The sequence below is a fragment of the Choristoneura fumiferana genome, chromosome 18 (genome assembly GCF_025370935.1).
Source record: "Choristoneura fumiferana chromosome 18, NRCan_CFum_1, whole genome shotgun sequence".
Lineage (NCBI taxonomy): Eukaryota > Metazoa > Arthropoda > Insecta > Lepidoptera > Tortricidae > Choristoneura > Choristoneura fumiferana.
The window spans coordinates 17,713,794-17,728,078 of NC_133489.1; the positions used below are offsets into that span (position 1 = coordinate 17,713,794).

The 14,285-nt window shown below is 36.9% G+C and overlaps 1 protein-coding gene across 13 annotated transcripts in view; it reads right to left on the reverse strand.

Annotated features, from left to right (window-relative positions):
• kcc (solute carrier family 12 member kcc) overlaps nucleotides 1-14,285 on the reverse strand; it is a 414,959-nt gene that overhangs the window by 13,672 nt on the left and 387,002 nt on the right. For all 13 annotated transcript variants that reach the window (XM_074102144.1, XM_074102151.1, XM_074102155.1 and 10 more), the window contains 9 exons: nucleotides 12,644-12,904; nucleotides 11,340-11,525; nucleotides 4,632-4,867; nucleotides 4,001-4,154; nucleotides 3,733-3,919; nucleotides 1,079-1,235; nucleotides 720-932; nucleotides 385-564; nucleotides 36-155 (listed from right to left, as the gene is read on the reverse strand). In XM_074102144.1, coding sequence (XP_073958245.1) covers nucleotides 36-155; nucleotides 385-564; nucleotides 720-932; nucleotides 1,079-1,235; nucleotides 3,733-3,919; nucleotides 4,001-4,154; nucleotides 4,632-4,867; nucleotides 11,340-11,525; nucleotides 12,644-12,904 — 1,694 coding nt within the window. The remainder of the gene's footprint in view (nucleotides 1-35; nucleotides 156-384; nucleotides 565-719; nucleotides 933-1,078; nucleotides 1,236-3,732; nucleotides 3,920-4,000; nucleotides 4,155-4,631; nucleotides 4,868-11,339; nucleotides 11,526-12,643; nucleotides 12,905-14,285) is intronic.

Below are 14,285 nucleotides of genomic sequence, written 5' to 3' on the forward strand. Positions count from 1 at the left end.
GATCAAAGATAACAAGTACTATTTTTGTTACTCACCCTCGGTATTCAATATACTTGTAAATAAGACCAGCCATGCCCATGGCAATAAGAGCAAAGAACCACGATGTCATGAACATAATTGAGATGCAAAGCGTTAAACCGGCGAGGGACAGAGACCTGAAATAAGCTCAAATTGATTCGTAAATTATACTATTGAGAATCGACAAATCTTTCTTTCTAATGTCCATGTAGGGAAAGTAGAATAAGTGAGCAAACATAATAAGTTCGGCTACTGAAAAAAATAGATTTGTGCTTTTCTGCGCAAACGGGAATTTCCGATCAGAATTATTAGTTCTGTAACAACACGTTACCTTGTCATACGTTATTGTATTAAATTGATACATACCAGTGGTAATATTTGAACCGCGGCCGCCAGTTGGGTGTCTTGAGTAGGGTTTGCAGAGCGCAGGCTAAGTTGACGAAACCATAGCACATGAGGAAAAACATGGACAGAAGCGGCGCTAAGATATCGACGTTGCCCAGTAAGATGCCGCACTGACAAATTGCCATCGTGAGTAGCAGGGCTCTGGAAATCAAACTATTTATTAGTACTATAAAATGATAACAACGGCATTTCATGCTTTTGCCTTTAAAGGAAAGATATATCAAGGAAGGATTATTGTATTTTCCTTGTCAAAGTAAGACAATTGATCCATAATGAACTCTCGTGGGTCTACTTGCCTTGTAGGTTCACCTCTGCTAGACGAGACGGCAAAAGGTGCCAAGAACGGTATAATCTCGTCTTTGGCGATGGCCTGCAGTAAGCGAGGCGCCCCGGTCAATGATTGAAGCCCAGCTCCAAGAGTAGAGAGGAAGGAGCCGACTAGAATAACCCATTGGTTCGGCCAAGCCATGTTAGCTACCACTAGTTTACCGCCGATCGACTGACCAAATCTGAAAACGAAATCAAATATGTACTTTTTACAATTAAGTACCTATAAGCTTCAAACATAGTTCACAAATCAAGAGAGCAATAAGACATCAATAGGACTTTGGGGTGAATGGAGGAAAAAAAGGTTATAAGGTCACAGTTAGCTTACTTGTCTCGTAATAATAAGTTGTCGACAGTTCCTGCGAAGAGCAGCACACTAGAGAGATACACGGTAGACGTGGTGAGAATTGCGCAGATAGTACCAATAGGTATACTCTTTTGAGCGTCTGCCAAGTCTCCGGAGCGATTAGAACCCGCCATTATACCTGCAGTTATAACCACATACATTAGATTCTAATTGGGCTATACTTTGTTCTTACGGCAGGCGAAAAAGCGGACAATGACCGAAGGTATTACGAGTATGTTAACGGTGAAACAAAACGATACGTATCGCACTCCATACACATCTGTATCGTTTCGCGTAGTGCGCGCGTTTCGTGGTACGGGTCGAGCGAGCGCTAGGGATAAACAACCTGTTTTGTCAGGTTTAGTATGACGACCAGCAAATTTTGATGAAATTAGATTATGAAGATATCTGGATGCCTGGAATAATACATAGGCTACTTTTTATCCTGATATTCCCTAGTGATCGAAGTAAGATCTTAAAATTTTAACCTTGAATTTGGCTTAGAGTAGGTAGGTATTACAGTCTGCTCAGTGGGTGTTTCCTTCCGAGGAGTTGCCAACTAAAGAGGTCGAAGCGTGGGAAAAAGATGGTGGCCTCGTTCTTCCGTATGACAGGTCATTGCGCGACAATTGTTTTCGAGGATCGAAAAACAGTCAAGTTAGTCAAAATATCTTTATTTAATTTAGGCTATAACAAGCACTTATGAATGTCAAAAAAAAACTACCACCGGTTCGGAAAAGCCTCTGTTGAGTAGAATCCGGCAAGACACTCAACGAGGTATATATTTTTTTAAACAGATTTACAATATTATTAAATGATATCTATACATCACAAGTATTTAACACAACTTTATTTTTATCACAGTAGGTTCGCTATTTGAACGGATCGCCAGTGCGGATCGGAATTATTTCCAAACATCCCTGTCCATGATATAATCATTAACTTTATAATACGCCTTAGATATTAATGCTTTGTTGACAATAGATCTGAATCTGAATCAGTTATTGCAGAGTGGTATACTAACAATTAAGATTGTTTTTTTTTTTTTGGAATCTTTTTGTATTTTTTATTTCAATTCCAAATTTTTTGTTACTTTTACGGTCTTCCCAACCGTTACCGTTTCGGAGCCGATTTTCACCATTCCATTCCTTTTTTTCATTTTTTTTTACCTTGCCATTCTTAAATATTCTCGAAAATAAAAGAAAAACTTCGAGGAAAACGATTTATGGACGCCGAGGAAGGAGTGGCAGACCCCTAAGGATAAGTGGGCACGTTGCTCAGTGGGTTTATCGGATTCAGCGATGGTATTTACGTGAATAGACACTGTCTTGAAAAGATAAAATAAATCTAATAACCTGCTAGGTTGCTCAGTTTTAGAATTACTAAGAACTATCAGTTTAACCCTCACAAGTAAAGGGCCCGGAATTTTGCGTGCGGCTATTGTCAGATTCTAGGGAGAGAGCATCGCTTTTTATCGATGTTATCGACAATTTTTTTTAATTTATGTTGTAACTTTAATACATAATTGTAAATATATTTTTGCTTGGAATATTATTATAAAATACTTTATATTGGCTATGGTAAGAAGGAATACAAAATAATAATTTATCTTTTATTTTAGCAAAGGGTAGGCAAACAAGCTACCTAACGTTAAGTGGTCTCAAAGGGATGTTTTCTCAAGTTATAAAATATAAAGGTATTCGTAATTATAGTGATTTCATTAAAGCAATTTAAACGGATTAAACTTTACGATATTTCGATTTTTTTTCATCATTGACCGCTGAAAAAAGTAGGTGCACTCTCCCTACTATCTGTCAATAGTCGCACGCAAAATTACAGGCCCTAGTACTCATAAGTACAAAACACTGGAATCTCGATGTCATTAAAGTTGATTTTATGTTAAATGTTTATTTTATATAATAACTTGCTGCTATTTATAATAAATAAAATTTTAATTATATTTTCCCATTCAGGCACATTGATAATTTTTGAATCTCACCAAAAAACGTTGGTGATCAGTGATCACTGTGGTAACCACTTAACGTCAATGTCCGTGTTTTCGCCTGGCTTAGGAACATAGTATATGTATAATAAACAAACTCAATTGATTCCTAAAATAAGTATAGTCTGTCAGCAAAAGAAAATATTCGATGTAAACCATAAACAAGACACTAAAGTATTTGACAGCAACGAACTGTAATGCTTAACAAAAAAAGATACAAAAGTTTAATGCATAAACACCTAACTAAAAACTCGTTTTCAGGAGAGCTCTCATCTTGTATTTTGATAGAAATATTTAAAAATTTAGAAATTTAGCTCAATTAGGTCCTAGAAAGTAGTCGCAAAATGGTTTACAAATTTGAAAATCACAACTCACGTTACACACTTATATGTAAGTATACGAACGTTGGAAGTTCAATTTACGGAACGCTAAATGCTTGTAATATAATAATAAAACAAGTCCAATGATACTTAATTAAAAATCAATCAATACGTTTAAACTGCAGTGTCAAAGAAATAGACAAACATTTATAACTAACTCGATGAAAATAAGCGTCCTTTGTGGTTGCAGTCGGATAAGAATAATGGGTCTAGCAAAGAAATTACTATAATATTAAAAAATATATATTATTAACCTGTTACAGAAGGGAAAAATATCCCTATAAGAATTGTAAAAGTAGTAGTAATATCGGCATAGACTTGGTTGTAAGTCGGTCGCTCCATCTGTTCGATGTCATCAGGTTCTTTGCCGTATGCGATATATTGTCCAAGTTGAAGGAATGAATCTTGCAAGTTGTCGAAGAATACACCGCTCGCTAAGCCCTGTGATAAATTACACTTTTAGTTTTCTTCTTACGATGTGTTTTTTATTAATTTATGATTATTAGTAGTTTTTGTACATACCTTGATGCCGTTAACTATTTGAACCTCGTGTGCTGTATAATAAGGATCGCACGTTTTGTTTGGGCAGAATATTTGTTCCAATGGGCCACCACGTATTTTTGTGCAGTTGTTTATATCGATATCTTTTAACAGCCTTTTTCCTAGTACGCACATCCTAAAAACGAAGCAAAATGATAATGATGAATTAATATTCACAGAAAGGTATGTCTTGATATGATTATTTATAATATAAAGAAGTGTCAAACATCGATGCTAGAGCTGGTATTTTTAATTCGTGAACCACCATGGAACCATTTCACAGTAAACGTCATAGTGACATCGTATTAATTAACAAGGAAAATCGTAATGGCTTTTCCTTCGAAAAGGTTCCATGACGGCTCACGAATTAAAGTCCTTCACCGTACTAAATTATTAGGACGCCATTTCTAAATGTGCATGGTAGTTTTAACGTTATCTTCAGCTGAAGACAAACATTCAGAGCGCTAGATTTCTATGAAACGTCAATGACTTCCACCCGATGATTTGCATTATTTAGTGTCTTGTTCTATGTTATCCAGATACATACCGCGTCTGATGAAGCTGTCTGATAATTTATTCCCAGTTCAAAAAGGCACAGGGACGATCAACTTACTTTAGTTTATCGTTCCCGTTGAAGTTGACAAATATTCCGACGTAAACGGCGGTGATGGACAGGATTACACAAGCAAGCGCCACCGTCGCGAACTTGTTGACAAACTTGACACCCAGGAATACCACCATGCCCATCACCAGCAGAAGCCCTGTGCCGTACACCCGGAAGTTGTTGAACATCGCTTCGGGGTCCTTCGTGAAGTCCCCGAAGATTGAGAGCCAAGGTGCCATGTAAGTCTGGAATTAAGATAGGTACCTATAAAGCCCTGATGGTTTACCAATAGTTATTTGTGATACGAGGTTGGTAAGTAAGGTTTTACAAATGAGTTGACGAGTGATAAACCCGTGCCGCAAGGCGAGGGTTTTCATCGTCACGAGTTTGTAAAACCTTGCAATCCGTGCATCATACGACATTTTTCACAAAATTGAAAAATGAAAACAAAACAACGCAAAGTTTTACAAAAATGGCACGACCGTAATGCGCATGCGTAAGTTTTGTTTTTAATTCAGTGCCCTTAGTGTAAGTTTTCGGTTGCAAAATACGTCTTGATCGCGTTCGCGTTAAAATCTCAATTTGTATGCAAACACGAACAGCGCCTCTAGCGGAACGTTTGCAATGTTCGTGTTTCCATAAAAATTGACATTTTAACGCGAATGCGATCGAGACGTATTTTGTAACCGAAAACTTATACTAAGGGTACAGTTAACTAAAATTATCAGGCAAAGGTTCGAAGCGTTCAGCCACTGCGATTTTTTCGAATAAATAAAAGGTGGAAATCATTACAATCTGAGGTAATTAAATTACAGTTTATAATAATAACAATCAATTTTACAAATTCATTACTTAGTTTTGTATATTTGTACATTTTTCTACGTATAAGTCGATATTATTTATTTTTCATCACACTTGCTCGTAAACAGTGTCGTAACATGCAGGCTACCTTGGTTGCAACCCCCCAAATAAAACCGTCGACCTTAATGTGCTTGTCATGAAACCCGTGGTCGGTAAATGAGTCATTGCCCGTGCTGCCCGTACTAATTTTCATGTCATGAAGCTCAAGGTCGGTAAATGAGTTTGTTCCTGCATGGTGTGCTGCTGCTCCGTGCGCGCGCTGCACACGCACGCCATGCACATGCTGCAGAGCGCTGCCAAGAGCGCACTCCGCGGTATCGGCAATTTAAAAAAAAAAAAAATTTTCCTTTACAAATATACAATTTTACTCCCAAATGTGATCAAAAACATTGTATGTCGCACGGGCGGTACTAGAATTACGAACATCGACTCATTAAAGCCCTCAGTCTTCGATTTCGGGCTTCTAATAGACTCTCGTTCATAACTTTTCTTTCTTAATTCCTTATTTACCGCCCTAAGACACAATGTACTATTTGTCATTTAAAACTCTTTGCCTGTAAAGTTTTAAAATGGAGAATTAAAAAAAAACTGTAATAAAATCGCACTAGTGCGGTCAAATGAACTTACGAGCCATGTATACATCCTTTGAAAGTGAATTTTCCATTTTTTCATGATAAACCCAAGGACCATATATCCTTGATAAAACTGATCCTGATAGCTTGAATACACTACATTATTAAAAGTCTCTATGTAGAGTTGAAAATGAAGAGGCCTTACCCATCAGTGGGTGGATGTAGGCTGATTTGATAGATTAATTGATTGATGTATAGTTAACATTGATTGAGAATTTTGAAAAATAGTAAGTAACTAAAAAGTTGTAGTTGTAAACAATGAATTAACTAGGTACTTATCTAAAGTTAGGTAATGATGACCAGTGACCAGTGTAGATTGGTGTGATCAATAACTTAAATTATAATAGGTACTAATTAATCATTACTAGTTGATTAAAATTTTTTGTTAAAATAAAAAAAAAACATAATACACATTTTATTGCTGCTGACGGTACTATTGTCATTCGGGTCATCTAGGGCAGGGGTTGGACACTCCGCAGTTTAGGTACGTTCGGCCGGCGCACCTTTTCAACAGGCGCACGGCAGTGGGTTGCCGCTAGGCTCGCTCGCACGCTGGACGCTTCGCGCGCGATTTGTATAGGTACCTAGTTACTTATTTTATTTTCCAACAATGACTCCGAAACGACATAATCTGTTTAAGGTGTATTGTAGTGTTTACGGATGTATCAATAAAAAGAAGATACAGTAATTGGAATTCTCATTTTTCAGAATTCCGAAAGATATTGCAAGGTAAGAAGCCATTTTCTTGTATTTAATTTAAACCATCATATAGTTAAATACTCTGCAAGTGTAGTAGGTGCATAATGAGAACAAGATTGTTAGGTATTATCAGCATTTCAGGGCGTCTAAATGAATATAGTTTTTCGAAATACAAATAATTAGGTAAGTACTCGTAAGTACCATCAGCCAAATAAGTGGTCTATCAATTTTTAAACAAATTTATATCAAATGAAAATATCGCCAAAGTCGAACTTTTAAGTTGACAGACATGTCTATTGGCATTATTGTTTTATGACATGCAAACGATTATCAACTTTAGGGTGGTAGACCACATATTTAGCTGATGGTACTGTAGGAACTAGGCTGTATACCGCTGGCAGGTGGTAAAACTGACCACCTGGCAGGTTAGATTAACCTAGTTTTGTATAAAATGATTCTAGAATTTAACTTTAAAACCGATTGACAGCGGTATACATGCCAGGAGCGCAGATTGCTTCCGATAGCCTAAGCGGCTGGTGCCATTCTATGTAAATGTATTTATAAGTTCTAAAATAAAATATAATTAATTGAAGATTGAATATACTATTTATTTCATAACAGTTTAAAGTCACGCGCGTTGATCCCCAGTACCTAAGCTCTTACCAAGTTACAGTCCCCACAGTACCTACCTAACCAGGTATTAAATCAAAGTCGATTCCTTTTTGATTGAATACCGTTTAATTCACCTAAAAGTAAACAGTGGACCCAATTTAAAACAAATAACAATTGCCTAAGTAAAAAAAAACTTATAACTAAGTTTGCTCAATTGTTTGTTTATAAGTAAGTAGGTATACACAAACATTCTGTTACAACAGCGTGCAACGGCAAGCGGCGGCCGGTCGTTCTCTTTACTTCTTTAATTTCTTAAGTCCCTGCCTAGTAATAGTTTCGTATGTTTGTAGTTATGTAGTGATACAATTCTTTAATTGGTTGGTCAGAAATAATATTAAGACTTGTTTTCGCCAATACGGAAATCTGTAGTAGGCAAAAGTAGTAGGTAGATAAGAAGGTTATCATTGTCGTGCTTTGTTGTCATGTACATAGGTTAAATTATATTTACCTATTTATTAAAGGTAGTTTATAGAATTCATATTAATACCCACTGTTATTATCTCTATTCATCGGCGAGTGCGATGGGAACCCTGTGCTGTTGGCGCCAAACCGGTTTCGAGTCAACGGTGCCCAACAGAATTTGAACGCTCGTGTAACATGATAAGTTTCAATTTCGCGTGCAAGTCGTAAGAGTAGGTACGGAACGATTTATAGGTACTTACTAGGTAGTACTATTAGTTATTCTGTGTCTAGGGGTCATCATAGATCAGCTAATTTCAAAATTTTAATACATTATTACAGATAACAACGACTAAATATTTAGTGGCAAATACTTGGTAGGCAGTATTTGCTCATAATTTCGATAAGTGTCTCCTGATCTCATATTTCAAATAGTCACGGGCTTTGCGTTGCCGACCACTGCTTTAAGTAAATGCTTAAAGTTTTCTTTAAGTAAGTAACTAATTACCTTCGCAAAAGAGTTAATGTGGAGTGCCTTATCAGCAGAATGGCCGAGCGGCAAGCTTTGATTGAGTTAAGTTAACAGATGTTAAAAGAGTGGGCAGCTTTTGATAAATCGTTAGTATTAGCAGCACGACTACGGTTAACAATTACTTTTATACTGGGCCGCGGAGTTAGCGGACGTGTTATGTTATTCTGCACACGACGCGGGCCGTACGCGCGCGGAAAATAACGGTTATTGAATTAAGGCCTTAAGATGAAAGGAACCTCCTCACGCGAGACTAAAGGTTTCATATTACTTGTTATATTATATTTCAGTGCGATTCTTTGTAGACATATTTGCTGAGAGGCTAGGTCGGATGCTGGATAACGGAAGAGCGTGTATTGATTTTCACTTTAGGCTTTTAATAATGAAGGATGACGAGAATCGTAGTTTAGACGTGCTATAGGTTCGCATATCTTACGTGGACGTTTAGGCAATAAAAATGAAGATGGAACACGAAAAATAGTGCCTAGTCACTAAGGAAATAAACTGGGAATGAAATAGGATGACTCAGCTTGCTGCTGGAAATACTACAGCATATCATAAAATTGGACGTGGCAGTAGGTGAAGACAAAAATAGCCTGACGGTTGTATTTTTAGATTGATACCTGTGTATACAAAAATGTAGGTAGCATCTCTACACTAAAATAAGTTTCGCTCTCCTATTTCTATCAATGATCGCAGCTTAGTGAGCAATTTTAATATTAACAAACATTAACTAGATAACGCTGCACAGCATAAGTCAAATTCTATCTATCCCACTCTAACTCGAAAGTAAGGCTTAGCACTAAAGAGCCCTGACTAACCTTCACTCACGACGTGTAGTTTTTTGTTTCATGCTAGTTAACGTGTTATGGCTATCCCAAGCTGAACCCTTCTTAAAGCATTCATTACTTTGAACTTCTGCTGACTTTTATCTAGTGTCACCAAGTTTCGAGTCAAGTGATAAAGTAGGTATATGTAAAGTTATTATGAGTCACTGCGGACTCTTGCATGTGTTTAAGACATTCGGTGATAGTCTTTCAAAGTCATATAGGGCTATTTCTCAAAAAGTTGTCCATTTTCAGTTGTCCACTTATTAAAAAAAAGGAAAACTTATTGTGTTTAAATATATCCCATCAAAACTTAAATGTGAAATGAGAGCCAAGTTCAATATTATGATATATGCCTTGATTGTTGACTTTAACGACAAAAGAAGCGAGATCTAAATGGGTGCCAAGTTCAATGGTCAGCCCTGAAATTTATTTATAACAATATAAAATATTTTATAACAACTTAAAATATAATTTCTTCTTATAACTTAGGATAATATATTGAAGCTTAAGGTCTGACTTGACTAGTTCTTATATACGAATTTATTAAGTACCTATTAAAACAGCCATGGAAGAGCCCTATGTTCGATGGCTAGTTTCTACCAGCAAGCCAAATTTTCGGAAGAATAAAATAAGCACTTACAGTTTTAAAACTTGCGAAGGCTATAATATTTTTCGTATATGATAACTAGCCAAGTCTGACCTTAGGCTTCAATATATGTATATATGTATGTATGTAAACTCTTTATTGTACAAAAGAAAATAAACAAAACACAATTGACAAACTTTGCTTTGTTTGATATATTATCCTAAGTTATAAGAAGAAATTATATTTTAAGTTGTTATAAAATATTTTATGTTCTTATAAATAAATTTCAGGACTGACCATTGAACTTGGCACCTTGGCACTTGGCACTAATTTAAATTTCATTTCTTTTGTCGTTAAAGTCAACAATCAAGGCACATATCATAATATTGAACTTGGCTCTCATTTCACATTTATGTTTTGATGGGATATCATTAGGTACTTTTTGTACAGAAATAATTTAATTTAAAAATTATAATAAGATGATAAAAATTAACCAGTTTCTGATTTATTCCTTTGTATTCACTCAACTAAAAAAGCTGTGGTGGCCTAGTGGTTTGACCTATCGCCTCTCAAACAGAGGGTTGTGGGTTCAAACCCCGGCTCGCACCTCTGAGTTTTTCCAAATTCATGTGCGGAATTACATTTGAAATTTACCATGAGCTTTGCGGTGAAGGAAAACATCGTGAGGAAACCTGCGCAAACCTGCGAAGCAATTCAATGGTGCGTGTGAAGTTCCCAATCCGCACTGGGCCCGCGTGGGAACTATGGCCCAAGCCCTCTTGTTCTGAGAGGAGGCCTGTGCCCAGCAGTGGGACGTATATAGGCTGGGATGATGATTCACCCAACTACCTATCTAGATGCCAAATTTGGACTTTCTAGGTCAACTGGAACTGGGTTAGAATTTTGATGTATAGGTGAGTCAGTGATAAAAATGACGATTTTTTGATGTTAATATCTAAATAACTGTTTGAGGTGTGCTTATGAAATTTAGAGCACATATGTAGGTATCTCACAAGTCTCAATAAATGAGCCAAATTTGACACGTTTATGTGGAATAGTTTTTGAGTTACGGGGGGATCAAAAGTAACTCCAAATGGTTCGGCTAAAATTACACACGGTGCTGCTCGTCAGTTCTGTTGGCTTGAACTTGGCTTGACACGCTACCGCGTGCCTAGATACAAAATCTTTTGGTAAAGGTGATAAAAAGTCAGATAATCTTTGTGGTTGGATCCAATAGAAAGTCGATGTAGTTACAAAATTACGATTTTTTTTCCTCACAATATTTCGTGACGTTTTAATAAATATAAGTAAAAATAAGTTTGGTTTTTAAGATAAATAAAATTGCATTAAGTATATCAAATGAAAATTATATCAACAAAATTTCAATACAGCGGGATCCCGCAGTCGACATCCCGCAATTTTGGGACTGAAAAAAAAATGGGATCTCGGAATACCGGATTGAAAGCCTTAATTCTTAGTGAATGTGTTAATAGAATGCAAGTGACTTACTAGCACAATTTCCACGGCTCCAACGATGTACATAGCGGCCGCGAGTGTGGTGCCCGTGTAGAAGAGCATGCCGACGGCGCCTCCACACTCGGGGCCTAGCGAGCGCCCGATCATGAAGTATGACCCGCCGGCCGGCACGACACCGTTCGTCGCGATGGCCGACATCGATATTGCCGTGAGCATAGTCTGTGACAAACAATACGAGTAGGTACAGTAGGTATAAAAATCTCTTAATTTTATCATGTAATAAAATATGTGTGGTGTGTATAATGTATATGTGTGGTATATGTATAGCACATATTAAAAGAAGTATAAAATAAACATGTACAATTGTACAGTGTCCAATAGCACTCATATTTTGTTAAAATTTGGTTAAAATGAAATATATTCATAGGCCTATGTCCACAGTGGTCGTTCTACGGCTAATATGATGATGATGATGATGATGATGATGATGATGATGAATTTCATAGTAAGTAGACAAAATCGGATGCTGCTATCGTGACAAGTTTGGTAGAATTTCCAAAAGTTCGCGAGTAATTCGCTGGGAAAAGATATGTCTACACCTTCCATCTAAAAAAGCCTGCCTACCTACATACAACGGGAGCTCACACAAATAAAAGTAATCACACAAGCAACCACCATTGTTCATAACACAATAAAAGTTTCCATCAACCAAATAAAAACGGAATAATTTAAACTGTTAAATCTGCATTCAATTTGTTCGTAGATTCATGCAATTAAGCGCACAAAAGAAAACAAACGATGATCGATAAACCTAGAATTTGATTAAGTAGGTAAGCACGTTCTTTTTTATTAGTGGCCAGTTATTTAACAAAAATTGCTAAGAACTTGCAGGGAGGTAGTCACAATTAGCAGAATAAATAGGACTGGCACCTAATGGGTTCTCCAAATGACAAAAAAAAGGAATTTGGGCTTGGTACAAGCTTGTATCGAGACTTTTAAGCCAAATGTTAAATTACTTATGTTGAATTATTCTGCGACAAAGATATTAATGAACATGGGTAACGCTTGTGGAATTGCGCTTTTATATTATTGCTTTCATCTCAAAATATAAAATAAAAAACACGAATAAAAGATAAAACATTCTTGATCTGTCTTTTTATTGAAAATGTATTTATCGTTTAAATGTTTTAATTGTCTATGTCACACGATAATCTTATTGTTACTCATGTATTTTATAAAAGTATTTTTTTTTTCAATAAATGACAGGTCAAGGCTGTCTAGTAATTTCTTTTGCTAAAAAAAACGAAATTTGGAGGTTGTATTCTTCAGCTTCTTACCGTACAACAGCACACCAACACAATCAGGAACCCCTGTATAGCCCCAGCGGTGCCCACGACCCATGTGAGACGGATGAATAGGATTACGCCGAAGATGTTCTGGATGCACGGCAGGAATACGCCGATGAGCGTGCCCATGCGGGCAGGGGGCGCTGGTTTGGCCGCGTCCGGGTCCGCCGCAGACGCCGTCGGGATCGTGTTGGAGTAGTCCGCCAGAGAACTGAGGAACGTCGCCGCCCGCGGCCGGTCCTCGATTTCCTCCTGCGAGATAAATGATATGCTTAGATATTGGTGGTGTAATTCGATTTACCACATATAATTAATTTATAATTTAAAAATAATTTGTATAATATTAGGTTAGGTGAAGGGTACTGTTACAACAACTGTTAAAACAATAAAACCGTGAAGTGTGCCGTGGGGCGTCGGCGTTAAAATGTTGTCCCCCTCTCTCCTGTGGGAGCCGTAGAAACTGGCTGAAGGATAATACCAGAAGATGAGCAGTAGCGTCTTCTAGGTAACCCTATACTGTGCTCGCAAACCCTCCCTTCGTAACGGATGAGACCTATGTATGGTCAAGGACTTTAATTCATGAGCTACCATGGAACCGTTTCACAGTAAACGTCATAGTGACATCGCGTTAATTAACAAGGAAATTCTTATTGACTTGCTTTGAAAAGGTTCCATGGTGACTCATGAATTCTTGACCGTACAACAGTGGACGTTCTACGGTTGTGCTGAGAATGATGATCATCAATGAACAGCAACATTTTTTTTGTGGTAGTGGTGTAGCACGGTAAAAGTTTGTAGTTATGGAACGGCTGCTTATTTAGAACGCCACAATGTGTGGACACAGGGGCGCCGTCCCACCTTGCTACGACGTCAAGGACTGTGGGCGCGGCGGCTGCATCAGCCGAAACAATCAAATGCTGCGCGTGTTGCAGCAGCCGCTGATTCGCGTTGCTCCGAAGACGAAGGGCTACGGATTAGCCCGAAACATGTCGAGCTAAACTCGATTTAAGACGTGAGTTATCCGGGTCATTATATTTAATATGAGGTAAGTTAATTTTAGTTTTCTTTTATTTTTTTCCTTTTTTTTGTCAATATAAACAAATTGTGTGAAAATTCATTGGTGGTATAGTGATATTGTATGTAATTGGCAAAAAGCGTACAAACTACAACAAACATTACAAGAGTTTTAGTAACTAAATTAAAAAACGAATTTTAATAACTAAATTAAAATGCCGCGTTGTTTTGTTTTATCCTAACTGCACCAAAAACATTAAGTAAAAGACATAAATAAACCTGACTTATTTAGGTAGAGTAAAATCCCATCAAAACATAAATGTAAAATGAGAGCCAAGTTCATTGGTCAGTCCAAAATTTATTTATAACAATATAAAATATTTTATAGTAACTTAAAATATCATTTCTTTTTATAACTTAGGATAATATATTGAAGCCTAAGGTCGGACTTGGCTAGTTGTCATATTATACGAATTATTATTAAGTACCTACTAAAACAGTCATTGAAGAGCCCTATGTTCGATGGCTAGTTTCTACCAGCAAGCAAATTTTCGGAAGAATAAAATAAGAATTTACAGCTTTAAAACTTGCGAAGGCTATAATATAATTCGTATACCTA